At 39.3% G+C, this 22,160-nt stretch overlaps 1 protein-coding gene across 1 annotated transcript in view; it reads left to right on the top strand.

The window, feature by feature from the left end:
- The window catches only part of Epha4 (EPH receptor A4), a 147,560-nt gene that overhangs the window by 111,201 nt on the left and 14,199 nt on the right, over positions 1–22,160 (top strand). The window contains exons 9-14 of the mRNA XM_090354898.1: positions 8,510–8,568; positions 10,412–10,525; positions 11,012–11,197; positions 15,331–15,392; positions 15,855–16,064; positions 18,541–18,690. Coding sequence (XP_090211024.1) covers positions 8,510–8,568; positions 10,412–10,525; positions 11,012–11,197; positions 15,331–15,392; positions 15,855–16,064; positions 18,541–18,690 — 781 coding nt within the window. The remainder of the gene's footprint in view (positions 1–8,509; positions 8,569–10,411; positions 10,526–11,011; positions 11,198–15,330; positions 15,393–15,854; positions 16,065–18,540; positions 18,691–22,160) is intronic.

Below are 22,160 nucleotides of genomic sequence, written 5' to 3'. Positions count from 1 at the left end.
TCTGTCCTCTGAGTGCTTACAATCTAAGTTGATTCTGACAGCAAGCTAGAAAGGCAAGGAAAATCACAGAGTGGCGTTGACAGCGTGTTCCTTGGAAAGCATTTTTCCCACTGCTGTTGCTTCCATTTTACTTGTCACACTGTCCCAATACTCTGGAGCCATTTGTCATCTCATATGTGCCCCATCTCTGCACCTTCATCATTGTCCCTTAAGTGGGAGAATTTTCCCTATTTCTCCCCTTCAGCCCTTACATGCCATCCACTGCTTTACAGGGTAGGGGGTTAGATTGTTAAAAGTGATGGCTTTTCATATCCTAGAAGAGTTGATGTAATCACTGCTCTGGTGGTCAGTAGAGCTATTGTTGGCTCCCCTGTAGCCCTGCTTGGCCCTCAGGCAGTAACTGTCCCACTGTCCCCCATGCCTGCTGCTGATGTCATCAGTGACACAGCAGCACCTTGGCTGTTGTCACTGACTATGCCAGGGGCCCCACGCCCCACCTCATCATGGTACATGCTGAAAAGAGCATGGTAACCACACGTGTTAATTTGTCTGGATGGTGTGCGTTGCCACATGCCTTTCTTAACATTGTGCATTGTGTATAAGAGCTGGATTTTTGTCACCCTAATAATAGCCCAGTGCAGAACAGTGCCTCATTCTTTTAACATCTGTATTTGTTAATGAGTTTGTTGTTATTGGTATGAAGTTTGTGAGGCAAGTTTGATTGAGAAGTGAGTTGAATCTCCACGAAGTCATTAAACTTGGGAAGTCAGTCAGGAAGAGCTTTTTCCTTGTTTGTTGTCATTTGAGCTTGCCTCTGTGTGTGTGCCATGTGTGTAATCTATGGGAAAGTGTATGTATCCATGGTGTTTATCCAGTATTTAGAAACAGGGACTGGGAAAGGGGATTGGGCAGAAGTTTCAGGGGGTTCAACTTTATTTATTTTTGCATTGGAAATTTTTACAGTGCCATTAAATAATGTTTGTTAGGCAATGATGACATTTAAAGTGTGTGCGTGTGAGTGTGTGTGTGGAAGGTGTTGAGTATTAGTGGCCACCAGCCCAGAAACAATGGGCTGAAAACCAGTGTCATGTGATGCTCAGAACACTGCTGGAGCAAAGAGAGGGCATCTCACATCCTGACCATATCACCTTTCATGTTGTTTGGAAACATTTTGTCGTTGTAATCTAGTTTTAGATCCTTTTTTTTTTTCATTTTATCTGTCCCTAAATACTGAAAACTTGAGGTGTTTAGATATAAATCTTTGCACTCTGTTTCTTTCGAATGTTCTGCTTAAAACATTGGCTTTGACCAAAAGAAAGGAAACAAAAAAATGTGAAAATTATTAAAAGTTGTAGTGATAGAAAATAGCCACCTTTTTCTTGATGACTTCATTTCATTTCTGCTTTTATTGATCACTTTATTGTATAAGGCAGGATTGATAGCGAGATGCATTGGTTTTCCAGTTCTGAGTCTCTCTTTCTCCCTGGGAGAACTGAATCTGTTGTTGCCCAGAGATGATTCCTGTTCCTTTTCCCCCATTAAAAAAAAATGTCACTTCCCAAGGCTGATAAACATGGCTTGGTGATTGCTCCTCAATGGATCACTTTTTAGAAAATGAAATGTCAACCCTTTGCCCTTATATTGATTCTTCTTTAGTACCGGCCATAAAGCTGTCATGGGAAGGGCTGCCTGGAGCCAGGTAGCTGACAGGTTTGCAGAAGCTGATGCACACTCAGCCAATTCTTCTCGCATGTGGGTTGTCTGTCTGCTCTGGAGTTATCTCCAACTACAACTGTTCAAATGGATAGATACAGGTGAACAGACAGAAGACAAGTACTGGGGACAAAAGTTAGATCCAGGGCTTTTGTGAAAATACAAATCAAAGGCAATAAGTGGTACCCTGGAAATCATGTTGCCAGATTTCAGCAGCTAGCAATAGGAGACAACAACATCTAAGCCTACCCAATTCAGGCTGTGTCGTTGGCCAGTGGAGTTCTGAGAGTCACAGAATATTGATGCCAGAAAGGATGCTAGAAACAAATCCCTTCTAGCAACCCCTTGAAACGTGAGTTTAGAGCCTTGAACCCTATCAGTGGCAAGACGTAGATATAGAAAGGAGAAATGTTTCAATTTGTTTTCAACAGGAGAGAATCTGTTTGGTAATTCGTTATGTAAAGGCAGGCTCACAGTTGGCCTCCTGTTGGATTTTGAAATAGCATTTGTTTTGCTGATTTTATTATATTCTCTTTACCTGCCAAGCCTGAGCTCAAGGACAGGTGTGATCATCTATAATGGATACATTTTTGCTGTTTGTTGTGGGGCTAACCTGAATGTGTAAGGATTTGAAGCTCCCAGAGAACGAATCACATTACTCAAAGTATAACCTTTATTTACATATTTGACAGGAGATACTACAAAGAATGTGTTCATTTAGATGTGTATTTAGACTGCCTACATGATGCCAAGTAAATTAATTTACATTTCTATAGGCATCATTGATCTGTGTCTTCGAGCATTTTGGGATGGAGTCAGGTTTGCACATCGCTTAATTGTACCTGTCATGTAGTTCAGAGGGACCACACTGAAGCCTTCACCAGGAATCTTACCCTGTGAGGCACTATTTCCTTAATTACGTAGTTAGATATTTGTGATCTCCAGTGTGGCCCCGTGCTTTACTGCTTTTAAAAACGATTTCTCTGAAAGGACTGTTAATGTGGAAGTTATTACACACAATTAGCAAGTCATAACCTGCAGGACTAATGGCCGAGCCTGTGTGAAATTTCCCTGACAATTCCTTTTATTATCAGAGGTTGCATCAGTTCACCTTGAAAAATATCCTAATGCAGCAGGAATCCGGATTGTTTTAGGATAACCTCTTTTCCCCAATAGTATTTTATTGTTCAAACATGAGAACTATAATACAAGATGAGTTTCTGAGGATTTTTGCTTTGTTATTTACTTTAGCAGGAAAAACTTTGGTGGCTAAGGGGAAGAAATAATAATAATAAAACATGCATTATTTTTATATAACTTTCTGATAATGGCTAGTGTTCCTTGGTTTCTATTTATGCTAAGGTTAGGAAGTAATGGCATAATTTATTTTTTTATTTATTTATTTTTGCATTTTTTATTGTAATTAGTAAAAGGGTTACATGATATTTGCCAGATAGAAGGTGCATTAATTCACATACATTGATACCCTTTCACATGTCTTGGTACCCATTTCCCTAACCCCCCCCACACCCCCCACCCGTCTTGGTTTTCCCCCCTCCCTATCAAATTTCAAATATCCAAATACAAATAAATTCAATATATCAGATAACAAAGTGAGATACTATAACAATATGAGATAACCAAGGGACAGCAAAGGAGATGAGAGACAACATAGTACATTAAGGACAACAATCATTCGTTATATGGCTTTTGTTTCAACATCCTGGAGGTCCTTTCAATTAGCTTCATACTATATGGCCTTATATATCAAGATTTTGCTCTATTGCAGATCTCTGCTAGTAGAGCACAAGGTTTCTACTGATTATGACAAATGAGGGAAACCATTGAGCCTAAGTTCCTTTGAGTCTGGCTTACTTCACTTAATATGATCTTTTCTAAGTCTTTCCATTTCCTAACAAATGGGATGATGTCGTTCTTTCTGACAGCAGCATAGAATTCCATTGTGTACAAATACACATCTTGTTGATCTACTCATCAACTGAGGGACATCTAGGTTGGTTCCATATCTTTGCTATGGTGAATAGTGCTGCAATGAACATTGTTGTGCTAGTGGATTTAGTATGCCCTTGTTTCTGGATGATTGGGTAAATGCCAAGTAGTGGAATTGCTGGGTCATAGGGGAGTTCTATGTTTAGCCTTTTGAGGCACTGCCACACTGCTTTCCATAATGGTTGAATGAGTTTGCACTCCCACCAACAGTATAGTAGTGATCCCTCCTGGCCACATCCCCTCTAGCATCTGTTATTATTTGTTTTCCTGATCCTGGCCATTCTAACTGGAGTGAGGTGGAATCTTAGAGTTGTTTTGATTTGCATTTCTTTTATGACCAGAGATGTTGAGCATTTCTTCATGTGTCTATAGGCCATTTTTGTTTCTTCTTCAGAGAAGACTCTCTTGAAGTCTTTGGCCCATTTTTTAATGGGATGGTTGTTACTTTGGAGGTTAGTTTTGGAGTGATTCAATTTTTTGAGTTGTTGATATATTTTAGATATTATGCCTTTGTCCGTTGTTTGGTTGGTGAAGATCTTCTCCCACTCTGTAGGCTTCCTAATTAATTTACTAGCTATGTCCTTTGCCATACAAAAGCTCTGCAGTTTAATGCAGTCCCACTTATCCAGCCTTTCTCTGATTTGTTGTGATTCTTGGTCCTTAAGTAATGGCATAATTTAGATACATATATCAGGTCTTGGAAATCTGGGGGTTCATAGGTGAATGACAAGTCTTAATACCCAGTACAAAGTCAGAGTTTGTGACTTTTGTTTTCTTATTGAAGGTTAATATTTTTGACTTTGGAGCTAATAGTTCACAGAAGGCTAACACAGTTTCTTTTCCCTCCTATATCTATCTTCCCCTGTGCCTTAATTTTCTTCCTGGAATATTATGATCACATAAGATTGAAAACACTTAAATGCTAGCCTAAATTGGCTCTGATGAAGTCATGTAAATTCACACAATTAGGGGGCAGATGGCACCTCAGGAACACTATTAAACAACTCACACGCAATGCAATTCAATTCCAACTATTTCAAAATGTTACTGGTGAAGAACATTTAGATATCACTTACTGTGAGAACAATAACAGCATATAAGGAAAGGGAAAAAGAAGGCTAGGCCTCAAGGAATTTTCATAGGCGATGGGGTTGAGTGCTGGCAAGGGACCCTCTAGAAGTCTAGCTTTTACTTATGTTGCTTATCTCCTTTAATCTTCACTTTAGCCAAATAAATTACTTCCCTCTTCCCAATTAGTTTTGGAATGGTGAACCCCATCAATCAAACTCTGTCCACTTGATCATGATAGTTATATTTTGATAAAAGCAGGCTCTAGTCCTGTGGTTTGTTTTTGTTGGATAGTCAAGTGCCAGAAATAGCACATTGATTGGATTGTTCGGGCTGTTCTCAACTCTGATGGTTGATACTCATTAGTAGGGCCCTGGGATGACAGGGGGAGAGTCCACTCTTTCTTTCAAAGCTTCACCTGCAAAGCAGGTCAGGCCCTTTCCTGGAACCCTTGCGGTGAAAAGGTTTCCTGTTCCCTACTGACTACTCATCCACTTACGCCTCTTCTTCCCCTTTGGGTCAGCCTGTCTACAACTCTGTAATTAAGAAAACTCTTCCACAAAGCTTTGCTTCTGCCATTCAGGTGATCAGCCTCAGATATCAGCTCTTCTTTGGACTCTTGTATTGCTCCAAGCAGGCTATCCTAAAACTAAGGTCTTTCCTAGGATAGTAATGAAACACATTGTCTTCCTTTGAGCCAAAAGGAAAGGAAAGGGTCATCAGGCGACAAAAGTCAAGAAGAACGTGGACCTTTTTGTTTTCAAGGTATTATTACAGAGCTAATGGGCTGCAATTAGCCCCTGAACAATAATCCTTGTGTTTCTTTCTTTTTGCATTCTCTGTACCCTTGTAGGATCCTCTCTCCTAAGTAACACCCTGAGTAAGGAAGTACCTTTAAAACAGACACCTTCATCACTCTTTCAAAGCCTCTTTTTATGCTGAGAAGTCTGAGGAAAGGAAGAGAAAATCAAGACTTCTAATTAATGGCCCCTGGCATTTGTATTTCCTCTGGCTTTGCTACCTTTAATGAATGTTTTTGATATAAAACATGTCATGTTCCTGGGCAGCATGAGACTGAAGATTTCAATGTGCATGCCGGCGGGGGGGAGGGGGGGTTGGGTGGGGGATGAGGGCCTGGGAATGGCGCTCAATGAATGGCGGGGGGGGGGGGGTTGGGGGGGGATGAGGGCCTGGGAATGGCGCTCACTTGGCTAAGCATGCACAAGACCCCATACTCAGTCTCCTGCATACCAAAAGAAGAGGGAGTTACCAGAGCCCCCTTGTGCTCTGTGCATTTTTCCCCTTCTTCAAAAAGAAAGAAATTGAGATCAATGTCAAAGAACTAAAATGGTCTAGCGGATTACACAGTCCCTTGATTAGCGCACCCTGTCATGCCTTGGTGTGGACCTAGTCTTGCTGTTTACCTCATATTCTTCTACTTGAGAAAGGCAAAGAAAGAATGAGTAGCGAGGACATCAGAGGGACAATCTTTCATAGAAAGTTGTGTGGTTTGCTGAAGCTATTGATTTTAAGAGCAATTTTACTGAGTGCAGATACGCATGACTGGACTCTTAGGTACTGAAGATCTTGATTTGAAGCTAGTGCAGGCAGAAAAGTCTGTGAGCCTCTTATTTGCAGTTAACCCCAGCAAACCTGGAAGGAAAATAGTTGCCCAAGTGGTAAAGCACCAGCCTTGAGTGAAAAGGCCAAGGCCTGGCTATGAGGCCCTTTCAAGCCCAGTATCATCACTTTCTAAAAAATGAGTAGTTGAATCTCATTTAAGGAACTTTACTGATGTAAAATGTATTCTTACTTACTGCTCATTAGTCACCTAGTAATTGCTCCTTTAGGAGAGGACCTGTGAATTACAGAGTGGATCATGGTAGCTGTGTAGTCCTTGTACTCTGAGAGGGGAGATGGCTCTTGTCCTCTCAGTGGTACAGTGGAATGAGTGTGTGCCTCCCCACCCGATGCCTTTCAGTGTTGTTGCGAAGATGCAATAAAAATAATAGACTTATTTGAAGGCCCTTTGAAAAGTTAAATGCGAAGGAAAACACAGGCTGTTATTTGGTACCGAAATATGCACTCTGCAGTTACCCATGGTAACTGGGGTCTCTGTTTTTGCAAAGCTGGTTCCTGCTTTGCAAACAGTGCGAGGAGGAGATAATGTACGTGATGAGAGCACTTTGAAAAGTTAAATGCCATGTAAAAGTGCAAAGTATTTATTATTTGCAAGGGAATTAACCACGTGGAGGAACATCTGTAGGGTGCCAGGGTCTGATTACTGAGCTGGTTCATGCCATGGTTGACAACTGGGAGAGGGGGCGGGTGGGACGCTGCGCTGTGCGCATGTGCTCAGGGAGAGTTGGCCCCTCATGTAGCTTTGCCTGGCTTCTTTAGGTTCTCTCCAGCTTTCTCTTTTGCCTAGTCATTCTGCCTTTCTATCCCATTCAAAGTTCAGGAGTTGAGGGATTCGATTCTGATAGGATCTCAGACTCTGTGGCCAAGAGAAATCTTACCTCATCTTGCAGCCTCCACCTCCTCATTGAACAGAGTCTTAATTTTTCCTTAAGACTCAGGCAACACAAGGTTGGGTTATTTTTTTAAAAATGCACTTTTTATTCACTGATTTAGCTCCAGCCTCCTAAATTGAAGAGCTGCAATACCGAGTTATCAATTGCTTTTTATCATATGCATTGTCCTGGGTCAACATTTATATGTGTTTAAGGTCTAGGGTATGAATCAGTACTAGGGCATTTGCCTAGCACATGCAGAACCTCCGGTTCACTTTCCAGCACTGTGTGTGTGTGTGTGTGTGTGTGTGTGTGTGTGTGTGTGTGTGTGTGTATACGTGTGTATGTGTGCGCACGCGCAAGTATATACATGTGTATAGATTTAATATATTTGACTCTCATCTTGAGTTGATTTTCTGCTTTATATAAATGATGTATATATTTCTCATTCAAGATTTATATCTACTGCAGATTTACAATTCCCCAAACTTTGTAATAAACCAAATTCAAGACCAAATCTCTCTGGGAAGTGGGGGGCAAAATATAAACTAAAAGCCATGGTCCATTGTACTGGATAAGTAATGATTCGAAACTAGTTGTCTGTAAAATTTTAGGGAACAGAATTTAGTACCAAGCAAATATTTGCTCCCTAGATGTTCATGAGTAATTGAAGGGCTTGTATATAGTAAGAGAAACCAACAGCTACATTGTTTCAAGAATATGAGAGTGAACTGTTGTGGTAGTGGCCATGGTAGTTATAGTAAGAGGGCTTGCTATTCATTACTATTACATATTGAGTATTATTTCCACTTGGTTTAGGCAGAATTACTCATGACAACTTATTTTAATTAAAAATATAAATGTATGTATAAAGGAAAGATGTGTGTATGCACACACATATATAATGGCCAACAAACTTGTCTTCAATAGTGTAAGTTTTCTCTGGTGATTGAAATGATAGTTGTACTATAAAATATTTGCTCTGTATTTAAAGTTGTAGTTAAGAGCAGAGATTCTGGATTCTTGCCATTGGATTTGAAACCAAGACTTGTCATCCATGTGATACATTCATTCCTTGCTAATCTTATCTGCAAACTGTATATTGAATATTTGCTTCACTTACATTATGCCATTATATCTTAGGGCTTTTGTGATTGTTTCTGTGTTAGAGGAAAATTATTTTTGTTTTTCATTTCTTTAACTAGGCGGAGTAAATATAGTAAAGCCAAACAAGAAGCAGATGAAGAAAAACATTTAAATCAAGGTAACAAAAAAAATTTTTTTTTGCAGGGAGATGGGGGGATAAGAGTAGTTGTAGGTCATGGAGTCTAAACTAAAGGCCTGAGCTCTGTCCCTGAGGTTTTTTTGCTCCAGGCTAGTACTCTACCACTTTGAGCCACAGCACTACTTCTGGTTTTCTGGTGGTTAATTAGAAATAAAAGTGTCAATAACTTTCTTGCCTGGACTGGCTTCGAACTGTGATTCTCAGATCCCAGCCTCCTGAGTAGCTAGGATTACAAACATGAGCCACCAATGCCTGGCGAAAAATAACTTTCTTTCTAGAGCATGTATCATATTTTCTAGTTTAGAAATGCCTGAAGTTAGTATGGCTACCAGTGTTTATATAATATATTCAAGGATATCAATCTGCAGTAGGTGATTCAAAATTAAAGATGAGGTCTGATGGAAAATTCTAATAGATTTTTCATTATCCTCACACTGACTAATTCTAGTAGCTTAATGAATGGCTAAGTTAAAGATTTAATGGGTAACTTTTCTGATCTAAGCTAAAAATTGGAGATGGGGTGGTAGAAGAAAAAGCAACAAGATAGTAACCCTTACAGTACACTGAATAGCACTGTGGATATGGTGTTAGTGATTTCAATGCCTTTTTTTTTGTTAATGGATCGTAGGGTATGTTGATGTTCTAAGTGAGCTCAAGGAATTCAGAGCAGCAGCTCCAGAATGATTTAAGCAATTGAGGACTAAATCAGGGAAGGAGCACTGGAGCATTGTGGGTAGGACTCTGAGATAATGACAGCATGAAGTGTCTGCACTGCCTCTACCTTAGCCATTGCCACATGTGCAATTTGAGGCAAAGCTCATGTGAACAAAAAGTACATTTTAACTTTAACAGACTTCCACTTAACATCTACACGAAGACATTGATAACATTAGCCTGGGACAGAAGGATAGAACTGTTGGGAGTAAAGGAAAACAAGTTGGGAGAAGCCTCTATCTACTGCAAAGTTTGACAATTTCTATATAAAAAGTGTACAGAAATTGTATAGTTCGGAAACTATACTTTTTAAATGTTTTTTTTCACATAGTATATATGTTTATAGACAAAAATAATGCACTAAATGGAAATAATAGCAAAAGGCCAAGTTAAGTAGATTGTTGGGGGGGGGGGGTTGGTCCATCCTCGGGTTTGAACTCAGGGCCTGGGCTCTGTCCCTGAGCCTCTTTGTGCTCAAGGCTAGCTAGCCCTCTACCACTTGAGCCACAGTGCCACTTCTGCCTTTTTTCTGGGTAGTATATTGGACAAACAAGTCTTATAGACTTTCCTGCCCAGACTGGCTCCAAACCACAGTCCTCAGATCTGAGGAGCTAGGATTACAGGCATGAGCCACCAGTGCCCAACAAACTTGTGAGTCATTAGACATACTTATTCAGTTCAGTTATTCGGCAAAACATGGTACTTTGTAGACAAGGCCTGTGAAAAAAAGTTCTAATAACATTTGATGAAAGAAAAGCAGGAGGGAGAACTTAGTACCAGTGCCAACATGTTATAAGCCACTGATAAGTCAACCATGTTTTTGGTTAACTCGTTCCAAATTTCTAAATTTCACTTTATGTCCACAGGATGGGTTGTTTTTTAAACTCTTGTCCTTTAAGTGTGAAGACATTCCCGGAAGTCAGTAGAGCTAGAGCCTCTTAAACAGCTAACAACTCTTTGTTTAACTCACTAATGAAAACCAGAGCATTTAAAGCATTTTCACTTTCTAAGACCAGACAGCTAGGCCAGCTTCTCGCCTATTAAGATTTGTGTGTGTTGGATGTTCCTGCCAAGTGTCCTGTTCACATATCCCCTCTTGATGACTTAGGTGTTAGGACTTACGTGGATCCCTTTACATATGAAGACCCCAACCAGGCAGTGCGAGAATTTGCTAAAGAAATTGATGCCTCCTGTATAAAGATTGAAAAAGTCATAGGAGTTGGTAAGTGCCCGAGTCTCTGTCTAAGTCTGCTTTGCTGATGGATGCTGTTTATGTAAATTATAGAAATGTACATATCTGAAAATAGATCTCGTATTGATCTAGATATGAAAATACTATATAATGAGATTACCATATTCAAAGCATAAAATGTGCTTTGCTCTGAAGTACTCTGGTACAAATTGTGATCATTTTTTTGTTCTCAGGAAATGAATGGAATGAATAAGCATGTGAAAACTGAAGTCAGACTAATTTAAATGTTCACTCTGTTTCTTACCATCATTCCACTTTCAACAACTTTTTGTTTTTCTTCTCCAAAAGTGTATGTGTTTTCTCTGATAAAATGGCACTAATTGTGCCTACTTCAGGGTGTGGAGGAGGATTACTTGAAATGATTTATGTAATTAAGCACGGAAGGAATGTGAGCTATTTCTTTCTCTCTTGAATGGCTTCCGATCCATCATGGATTCTCCTTTTTCACTTTCAAAGGTGAATTTGGTGAGGTCTGTAGTGGGCGTCTCAAAGTACCAGGCAAGAGAGAGATCTGTGTAGCTATCAAGACTCTGAAAGCTGGTTACACAGACAAGCAGAGGAGAGACTTCCTGAGTGAAGCCAGCATCATGGGACAGTTTGACCACCCCAACATTATTCACTTGGAAGGTGTTGTCACAAAATGTAAGTATTCAAGTCATTCCCTTTTCAAAGCTAAGTTACTGGGAAATTAAACACACATTTTCTTTCTAGGGAAATGACAGATGGCACAGACCCACTGATTGCTAATAGGAGGAAATCAGCGAAGGACAAGTCATTAATCTTGCAGTCAACTCTCAATGGGTCTATGGTTTTAGCTGATATCCTCTCTCCCAGGCAGCTTGTGTGAAATTTTAGGAAAATTCAGTGTTGCAGATTTTTTTTTTTTGATATGCCATACTATCTTTCAAAACCTTTGCTAGGCCAAATAGATTGTCACAGAGTAGGCACAAGCAGATGGGAAGCAAAATAAAATTTAAATACGTTTTCATAAGATACACACCAAAAAGCCTCACTACACCTTTGTGATGGAAGTTTTAGGTCCAGATGCAGAGAGAATCTGGGGGGAAAATCTTTATTATATTGGGTGATTTGCTTGTCTGCTCTGCCTGATTTATGGTTGTTGTCATTCCATACCTATTTACAGGAACACCTGGTTGAACCTTCCTTTCTTAGTCCATTAGTATTCTCTAAGGCTATGGACCATGATTCAGTTAAATCACGACACAGCTCAACAAATGCACTTGGCAAACCTGAGCACATCTTTAAGGGCTTAGAAAGTGCCCCATGGACAGGACAGCTGAAGGCTGTGTTTCAGGAGCTCTAGTATCTACTGCTTCCAGCTAGGATCTTGTAAGCCTGGGGCTGTGTCAGCAGTAAGGCCAGGACTTCTAAAGGGTCCATAAAAAGCATGGTCACCTCATGCCTTGAGGTGAGACAATGGCTGCTTCAATAGATAAAGCCTGGACTGATGGTGGAGAGGGTTTAAAACTAAATGAGCAATAAGCTGTTGGTGAAATATTCGTAGGGTGTAACATATAAGATCTTTGGGAGTAGAATGAGAGATTACTAAAAAGGGAAAATAGTGTCATCTAATTTACATATACTTAAGTGTCTTAGGCCGGGCGAGGCAGCTCCCGCCTGTAATCCTAGTGACTCAGGAGCCTGAGATCTGAGGATCAAAGCCAGCCTGGGCACAAAAGAACCTGAGAATCTTATCTCCAGTTAACCTCTAGAAAAGGTGAAGTGGGGCTTGGCTCAGGGGTAGAGCTGTAGCCTTGAGCTGCAGAGCTCAGGGACAACACCCTGGCCTTGGAGCAGGGCAGTAACCTTGAGCTGCAGAGGTCAGGGATGGTGGCCCAGGCTGAGTTCAAGCCCCACAACCCATAAAAAGTAAAATAAAAAAAAAAAGAAGTTTCTTAAGGTTAAGGGGGAAGTGAATTATACTTAGGGTGGGGTCTAAGTTTGCATTTCTAAAGAGCTCCTTACCATAAAGCCCTCTCTTTTAGATCCTACTGAGAGAACCCTTAGCCTAGGGGCAAACCAGGTGACTTGGATTGGTGGCTCAGTTTTTCTGTTCTGGTTCCGTCTTTGTTAAAAAAAAAAAAAATGGTGCTGAACAGGGAACTTGCCTTACAAAGTTATTTGGATGGGAGAAGCTTAGTATGCCTAACAGTAAATTTTAAAATGCACATACACGCCTTTGTGAAGAGCTTGCTAGTGTCATTATGTCTTAAAAAGTCCATCTATCCTCATCTTGAGAATCCTTCAAAAATGGAAACTTGGTGCCATGGATATATAATTTTCTGCCTTAGGTGAAGGCTATAATTAGCATAGAATAGCTCTATTTGCTTTTTAAGATTAGTTTTACAGACAGAATATTTTTCTGTTACTTGTGGCCTTCAGGGTTGCCTACAGCCCCTCACTACTTTAATTAAAAGATAACATTCCCTTTAAATACTTGCGCAGGTTCATTTTCTTGAGAGAGAGAGAGAGAGAGAGAGAGAGGGAGAGGGAGAGGGAGAGGGAGAGGGAGAGGGAGAGGGAGAGAGAGAGAGAGAGAGAGAGAGAGAGAGAGAGAGAGAGGGAGAGAGATACCGTTCCACTCAGGGTGTTTTTCCTGCTGCAAGTAGTGATTTTCAGGGCATTTCTACAGAAAAGACAAGAAACAGGGAATCTTTGTTTTAAAATCCCACCTTGCTTCTAAAACCTGTAGCTATTACAGCTGTAACTGTTATAAATGACTGGATACATTTGCATAATTCAGTTGTCATTGAATTAAAATGATTTAAAATTTCCACCTGAGACACTTGTCTGGGTTCTCTGCCCTCCTCTCTCCAGGTCCCCCCCTACATTCTGCGCCCCGTGTTTGCTGGGAGCGGTCCTCCATTCCTGAGCCCAGCCTGGCCCTTATTTATAAGACCTAATGGGGATGTAGACATCCCTCTGTAGTTCTCTTACAGAGCTTGTAAAGATTTGGGCAAGTGGATATGTTTTAATAAACAGAAACAGGAATGTAGGAAAAACTGTAAAGATGGTGCCAAGAGTGGGCGTAGGAAGGTGTGAGGGGGAAAGGTGGAGTCCAGAGTGTGAATTCATTAATACCACTTTCCCGAGTTACCTCCTAAACTGGCGGAAGGATCCTAAATTCTCCCTAGTCGTCCCACTGCTTGGGGTCTTCTCTTCCTCAAAGCTCCAGAGACTCTAGTAAAATGGAAACAGGTGTTAATGCACAGTCATGGGAGTCACCCTTCCTTCATTAGTTGATGAAGTATGTTTTGATTGAGGAAGAGTAATTAAAACTCACTTAGACACATTTGTTCTATGCTGAGACTGGTAGTGGATAAATGTCTGAGAACTCAGACCTTCTGGCTTAGACTGATAAAGAATAGAAGACGGTACCACGATTGGTCTCTCCAGGAAAGAGGAAGACTAGAAAGAGTTTGGTTCATCCTTTAGTCTTTACCACCATCACTACATTTTTTTTTTCTGCCAGCTTTCTTTCTTTATATAAGAATGATTGCCTCTAAAAGGCAACTTGTCCTAGACAGGACACACACACACACACACACACACACACCCCACTCAAGAACAACTTGGACTTCACTGATACCAAAGCGTTCTCAACTTTGTTATCTCAGGTGAAGGCCTTTCTTTCCTTTTTCTCCACTCCAGAACACTTCTGGGAACTTTCAGCAGGAAATTGCCTACCTTCTGTTCCCAGTCAATAGAACAGCAATAAAAGTGGGAATATTTAAATGTATCAAATAGGCATTTAATTTGCACTCAAAGGAATTTTAATGGAGTTTTTTTTTTTTTTTTAAGTTCTTTTTCCTCTTGATTCAAAACTGGAGGATTACCACGGTCTATCTCCAGATTCTCCCAATTCCTTCTTTCTAGAAAGCCCTCAGAAAGAAAGAATTTCAGACCTTGGGCTCATTGTCAGTGATTAAACAAAGGTTATTTTTTAAACACCTTAAAAGAAGAACTAAACAGAAATAAAAGACTGTCTTCCCTTCTCCCCCCTCAGCCCCACTGCCCAGGGGTCTTAAAACACGTTTTTATTTCTTTGCTAGAAAGAAGAGAGAAAGATGGTTCCAGTTGTGAATTCAAATATCTGTCTCAGATGAAATGACTTTACTTAATGCCTTCTGTGATGGTTTGGGGATTTGCTTGGTTTTGAAAAGGAGCAAAAGAAGTTCATTTATAGATAAGGAAAGAATAGAACCCTGGCCAATGCAAGACAGAGGCCGAGAAACTTAGCTTTGCCTGCTTGCATTTTAAGAGGTGTCTGCCATAGCTACTGACTCCCTGAAACTTGAGTTTCAAGAATTAAAGAAAGAGGTTTCTGGGCCCATTGGCATCCTTAGCATCCCACAAGTGGCTCTTCTGGGGACAAAATAAATTAATTACCCCATAGGGTTTTTTTCCCCCCTTCTTCACATTTAATCATGTCTGCCCATTCATAGTTTTCCCTTGTTGCTTGCTAGAGCAATTATCCATTCACATGCTCCCTAGATACCAGAGGCCACTTCTGTGAAAGACCTTGTCAATAAAGCCACCCAAAGGGTTAACTTTCCAGATGGAATCTAAACCTACTCGTCCTTTGAATATTTCATCCCTAGCTTCCCACAGCTGAGGCATAAGCTTGGCTTGTTTTAATTAAATTAGATCGCACAAGACAGGTGTCTTGGCAGTAAAATTGTGCACAGCCCATTTTTATCTCATTAACTGCCGTTCTCATCAAGGGTTTTTGTTTTTCTTTCTGAAAACTCTAGGTAAACCAGTAATGATCATCACAGAGTATATGGAGAATGGCTCCTTGGATGCTTTCCTCAGGGTATGTGTCGACTTTATATTAAACCTCCATGTAAATATTAGAACTGAGAAAAGTACCATTCCTTAGACTCATCCCGTTAGAATGAACTCATGGACTTTTCAAACATAGCAATAGAAGGAGAAATACAGAGAATGATGTGAATTTTTTTTTCTTCTGAGGCTATTAAATAATCCATAGATGTGGAAGGTAGTATTTGATTTATTCTAGTATCGTGGAATTGTTTGAGCCTGTAGATTCATTACAACTGGCCAATTTCCATCGATCACAGGAAGCAAACTCAGCTCCTAGAATTCTTTCTACTAGAAAGTCAGTAACTTTGGTTCAGCAAGGACCAGAAATCATGTTGAGGCCTCATCGCACACCAGATGCAGTGATCAAAAATCGATCTCAGTAATAGATGCTTACTGATAATGACCGTGGCTGAATGCTGATTATATTACTCTCTGCTTCCTTCCTATGCAGAAGAATGATGGCAGATTTACCGTCATCCAGCTAGTGGGCATGCTCCGTGGCATTGGGTCAGGGATGAAGTATTTGTCTGACATGAGCTATGTACATCGAGATTTGGCCGCTCGCAACATCCTGGTAAACAGCAATTTGGTCTGCAAAGTATCTGATTTTGGTATGTCCCGAGTGCTGGAGGATGACCCAGAAGCAGCTTATACCACTAGGGTAAGGATAATTTTTTTTTTCTGCCTCTAGTTTGTTTGATACTAGGACAGCTTCTCTTTCACTTTGAAGGCTAAGCCCTTCCTGATTTTTTTAATTCATATTTTTCATATTCATGAACCTTTTTAAAAATTATCTTTAAGTGGTTATAGAAAAGAATCTCAGTTTCAACATGTCAATGTATGAGTACAAAGAAGAGAGACTCTTTGCAGAGCCCAGACTAAGCAAAATGGCTTCTTTTCCTTCTGAATTCTCTTGGCTGAATGATAATTAATTATGTCTTTGAAAATGAGTTAAGTGAGTCGAAATCCACCACTCATAGGCTCATGCCTATAACCCTGCTACTCGGGAGGTTTAAAGCTAGTCCTAGAAGACAAATCCAAGAGACTCCAGCAAAAATGGAAACTGGAGATGAGGCCCAAGGAGTTAAACCCAGTCTTGACTTACAAAGCTGAATGAGAGTAAGAGACCCTGAATTCAAGCCCCAGTCTTGGCACCACCGCTTAGAAATACCTATCAAGAATAATTTACTCAACAGATAACAAATTATTAAGAAAATAAGGAGATAGTGTCATTTACTGTGCATATGCTTTTTGTACTGAAATGTGTTTTTTTTTGCTAACTTGTTTAATTTTTCTTTTTCCCTTTACTGCCTCTCCAGAGATTTTCTGATTGACTCATTTTGGCTCATTAGGAAAAAGAAAAGTCCTTAGTCTAAATAAGGAAAGCCAAATGCTTCTAGTTAGTTAGCTACTGCTAATGCATATACAGGATTTATAAAACATTTACAGTACGCAATGCTTTCCAGTATCTAATGGCCTTCATTTTACTATTGATAGATAAGCCTGGATTAAGAGTATTCAGTATAGAGTTAATGAGTAGGTTATGTTAGCCTGACAGTCAGAATGTAAAATACTAATGGAATAAGCACAGAATCATTAAACTACTATTGGCTATGAAGACTGAAACTGTTCTAATCAACATGAAGTAGACAGTTACCGTCTTTTTTTTTTCTTTTTAACACTCATCTTTGTGTATGTAATCCTAAACATTTCGGTTTTGTGTTTGGTTGGTTATGGGATTGATTTGTTTAATTTCATCAGTTGTAATGTTGACTGATATATAAATATCCTCTAGTGAACTTCAAGTCCATTCATTTATGCCTTCAGTGTGAATAATGGGAATCTTTATTTTATTTGCCAAAGTAGTTGGAGAGAGAAAAGTTATGAGACTTCTAGGGTGACAATATTTGGGGGATGGGGGAGAGAGGAGGGGGGAGAGAGAGAGAGAGATGAACCATTGGTCATATATTTAAATAAGGCAGATAGTATCCTAAGTAAGTAAGCAAGGGATATTAAGAACACAGTACATTGGGTTTTCAGAGTGAACAGTGATAAATAAAAAAAAATTCCCAGGACAATTTGATTGACCTGTTTATTAGCCCTAATCAAATGAAGAAGATGTGTAAATAATGGCAGTATGAGTAGCTCATGGGTTTGAATTCAGGTTCAGTTAATTTCCCCAAGATGGAACCCTAGGTAATTTGAGACTCAATTAAAAATACTTTGTGCATGAGGGTAATCAAGTAGCAGACATTTGAGGCTTTAAAGGGAAAGATTTTACAGTTTTGAGTATATTTTGTTACTTCAGCATATTTACAAGTAGAAATTTAAAAAATATATTAAATAGTTATTGAAGTTCCGTCTTACTGTATTAGGTTCATTAATAAGATCTATTATGTGATATTTGACTTTCTCTGAAATCCATTTTAGCATATTTTGCAGAAATTTGGTTAAAATTACTATATTTAGCAAGTTATTTTCTAGATATATTTAGCTCATGAGAATCTATACTACATGAAGAAGGATAATGCTATGGAGAAAGGAGCATGAGAGCTTTCTTCTCTTGCTTATTAGCTTTTTTGCTGAAGGCTGGCACTTTTAACACTTGAGCCACAACCTTACTTCTGCCATATTGTTGGTTAATTGGTGGTAAGTGTCTCCTGTATTTGTCTGCCCTGACTCAGCCTCCCGAGGAACTAAGATTATAGGCATGAGCAGTGATGCCTGGCCATTTCTAAAGCAATATTAAGCTCTGTCCTTGTGCTGCTTCATGAAATAATGCAAAAAAGTCAAAACAAATGTTAGCCATCCATCCTTTGATAATCATTGAATAACATATATATTTTACAAAGCCTGAAATTAACTCTCTTCTATAAAATTCACCTAAGCAGATAACAGGTAGGCTGTTAAGAAATAGACAGATTACTTACCCACTTCCCAGTAATTAAGTAAAAACGAGAAGAGTCTCAACCGGAAAGAATTCAGTTGAGATAAACAAGCCTCATATTTTTTATTTTAAGAGCTAGCTCAGGTTTGATGCCATCTTGTTTGGCAAGCAGTAACTTCATTCAGAAATAAAATATTTTATCAGTGATGCTACTTACTTAAGGTGTAACTTATTGCTCAAATGTTCACAGGGTGGCAAGATTCCTATCCGGTGGACTGCGCCAGAAGCAATTGCCTATCGTAAATTCACATCGGCGAGTGATGTATGGAGCTATGGAATCGTTATGTGGGAAGTGATGTCATACGGAGAGAGACCCTACTGGGATATGTCCAATCAAGATGTAAGTCTCTGTGTTCTGAAACATGTGTCTTCACATTGAAATTCAGGATGTTCAGCATTATCCTATGAAGAAGTAAGCACTGAAAATCAAGTGATACAATATTTTTTTTATACATCCAGTCACCTCATTAATACTACATCTAGCCATCTTGCTCTAACCATATGACCAATGGCGCTTTTCAATTTCAAGATCAGAACCCAATGGGATAGTGTGGGGGAAAAAAAAAAAGCTAGATAGATGAGTAGATAGACACCTCTACAATATATGGTTGTATTTTTCTGTGGTGAACTTTCAAAGCCACACTAACTCAAAATTAAACTGAATTTTAAGAGAATGCAAAGGTTATAAAAAACAAATTTCGCATGTGATAAAACTGACATTAAAAAAAACCTAGTGAATATTTCAAAACTGGCATAGTTGTAATTAGAGCTTGCCCCGTGAGGACTCTAAAATAAAGCTTCACTAAATGACCCCTTGTAAATTATGCACATCCCTTTAAATGTACCATCTGGACTAGTTCGTAAGGGAGTTTCTCTTGATGCTTGCAATTTCAGAAAAGCATTCAATAATGACACTAATAAGATTCCAGACTAATAGAATTTAATTACAAACATCTCCAGTGAGGAGGAACAAAAAAACAAAACAAAGATCAGGGGTCTTCTTAGAACACATTTTAGCTAATCTTGACAAACTTAGTTTTTAAAAGGCAGAAAATTTGATCAATATATAATAGATGTTAGCAAAGTTCTAAAGGTATAGGGAGCCATTTTATTTTGATCAGATTTTCCACCCTTTGAAAACTATCTAAGTTTATATATACACGTGGGAGGTAGAACATGGCCAGAGAATGTTTACAAATGCAAGGAATTCAGCTAATTGAATAGAACGATATTATGGAAAATCTTCTTTTTAAAACTTTCCAACATGAAATGTTGCCTGACCATCTGTGTTGTCCTAATGAAACAACAGGAAGTCACAAAGCCTGGACAATTAAACAAAGAACCAGGTGCACTCAAATAGAAAACAGGTTTCCTATCAGTTAAAGAATGCAGAGCTATAGAGAAACTGAGGCACTCTGGGTCTAGTTGGGCAAAAAAGTATTGTGTACTGTGACTAACCAGATTAAAGACAATATTGACATTGTATTGTCAGTAATTACTAAGAAGAGACTCTAAAGGATGGCAGGAAAGATAACTGTTAAAATAAACGAAGATAATTACATGGTAGAAACACTGTGCAGGTGAGTGCTGTGTAATACGTTATTGGATGAGGTCTTACAAGTAGCTCCCTTCAGAAATCATCCTTCTGGAACAATTAGATTTAGATTAGTGACTTTCAGAGGGACAGAGGCAACCTAAATGAGAAAGTGGTGCATACATTTGCCTATTCAATTGTTTACTACTTAGGCCTTTCTTTCAACTGGGAGTTATAACCTGATGTTCCTAAGAGCAGAGGATCTAAAGATAATCAGTTTCTTTGCCTAAAATATTCTCAAATCTGTCATTGTGACAGTTTCTATATTATATTAAGTCAATTTGCTTGTTTTATGTTTTCATTTTTCTGGCTTTATCTATGAAAAGACATCTGAAGCTATTTCTCGCTCACAAATAATATTGATATATCATTCAAATGTATTTGTCTCTATTTGGGCTCTGAGTAGAACAAGAATTAATAGGAAATGTTTCTGGAAAATGACTTTCTTGAGCAGAATTTGTTTGGCATATAGTAAATAGAGTGAAAGTAACTTGAAAACACAGCCAACCTAGCAATCCTTTTGTTAGTTTTATTGTCCCCTTCCATAAGATTTAAGCACTCAACTGAGAAAATAAGGCTTTATTCATCCATAAGCTATCTTCCAAACTGTGTATTAATCAAATCTGAGGGGTTACAGACCATGAGGTTGCCTTGGCACATTCTATGTAAACTGCTTTCAGCAACTCACCAGTCAATACTGGGAATCTGAAAAAAAAAAAAAAAAGAGAAGCCAGAGGACCAAATTCATCTAGTGTAATTGCCAACAATAAACTGGATGACATTACATGGAATGGAATGGAATGGAATGGTCTACCTCAGAAAAACAAAGAATATTCCCAGGACAGATTGGTGGGGGGAGCATACTAGGAGTTATTTTTTTTTTTAAATGACTGTTAAACTGAAACAATAGTAAAAAGACAACAGCCAAACTGGGACTGAGAAGCTGAAGCCAAGTGACTGACTATTTTGTTCTGAAGACCATTTTCTGAAGGTCAACAACCCCAACACAGGGTGAATCCTACATGGCCAGGAGCAGAGCTTTGACAGAAAATGTTTGTCTAGCAGCAGTTATTTTAGTGCAAAAGAAACAAAAACACAAATGATTGATTTAAAACATCTTTAAAAATTATGTCTTCAAGCCAGGCGTGTTTCAGGCCTGTAATCCTAGCTACCCAGGAGGCTGAAATCAAGGACCAAAGATTCAAAGCCAGCCCAGGCACAAAAGGAATTGAGACTCTTATCTCCAATTAACCTCTAGAAAATGGGAGGCTTGGCTCAAGGGTAGGGTAGTAGCTCAGGGACAGGGCCCAAGCAGAGTTGAAGCCCCATGAGCCCCCCCCACAAACACACAAAATAATAATGTCTTCAAATATGTTTTTCCAGAATCTCAGAGGATGCTCTTAGGCAAGTATTCTTAGGAAAAGTCAGGAAACTTCAAAGTAGTTTGCTGTTGGGAGCCAGAGTGGAATCAAACTGTACCTTGACTTTCATCAGATGATGGCTTTATTGTCTTATTGCTTTCTGGCCCTATTCTATGTAAATGACCTGAGAATTACCATATGAATGTAACACCTGGAGGTTCCCTGGGTCTGGAGGAGGGAAGAAGGGGGAGTGGAAAATAAACGCGGCAGTCTCGGCAGTCTTTACCTGGACTGCGGACATCCCGGACCCGGTGTGTCTGTCTCTCTTCTATTTCTTGCTAGTCCTTGCCCCCGATTTCAGGAACCCCAATCTGCGAACCCTGGTTTGCTGCCGGTTGGCCCCGGCAGTTTGCCTTTTCAATTTGCCTTTAGTCATAATTGTATTGCCTTACTGAGATTTATTCTCCAAAAGAGAAAGAACTCAGGAAAAAGCCAGTCAGGAAATAGCATGATGCTTCTGAAGTCACATTCAAAATGTGAGAATTAGCAAATATGAATTTGTCTTATTAGGCAAGGTGACCCATCTTGGTCTCCTTGGAGCTGCACCCATTCACCAAGAATAACCAAAATTAGTCTTGTTTCCAATTAATTGTCACATGTCCTATTCCTTTTGTTTCTTTAGCTTAAGAAGGCTCTCCTTTAAAAGATAAATACCCCCCCAAAGAAGTTGTTTTCTTCTATCCCTTCTCCTTTTTTCTTTCTTTTTTTCTCTTTTTAAAATGAATTTGCTAACACTTTTCATAACTTATAACGAGGATATAGTCTCCAAAAGAAAAATAGGTATGTTAACTGGTT

This window comes from Megascapheus bottae, chromosome 21, assembly GCF_031878675.1.
Source record: "Megascapheus bottae isolate mThoBot1 chromosome 21, mThoBot2.hap1, whole genome shotgun sequence".
In the NCBI taxonomy this organism is placed as follows: Eukaryota; Metazoa; Chordata; class Mammalia; order Rodentia; family Geomyidae; genus Megascapheus; species Megascapheus bottae.
Note: the sequence above shows the minus strand (reverse complement) of the source record. Positions and strands in the feature narration are given on the sequence as shown.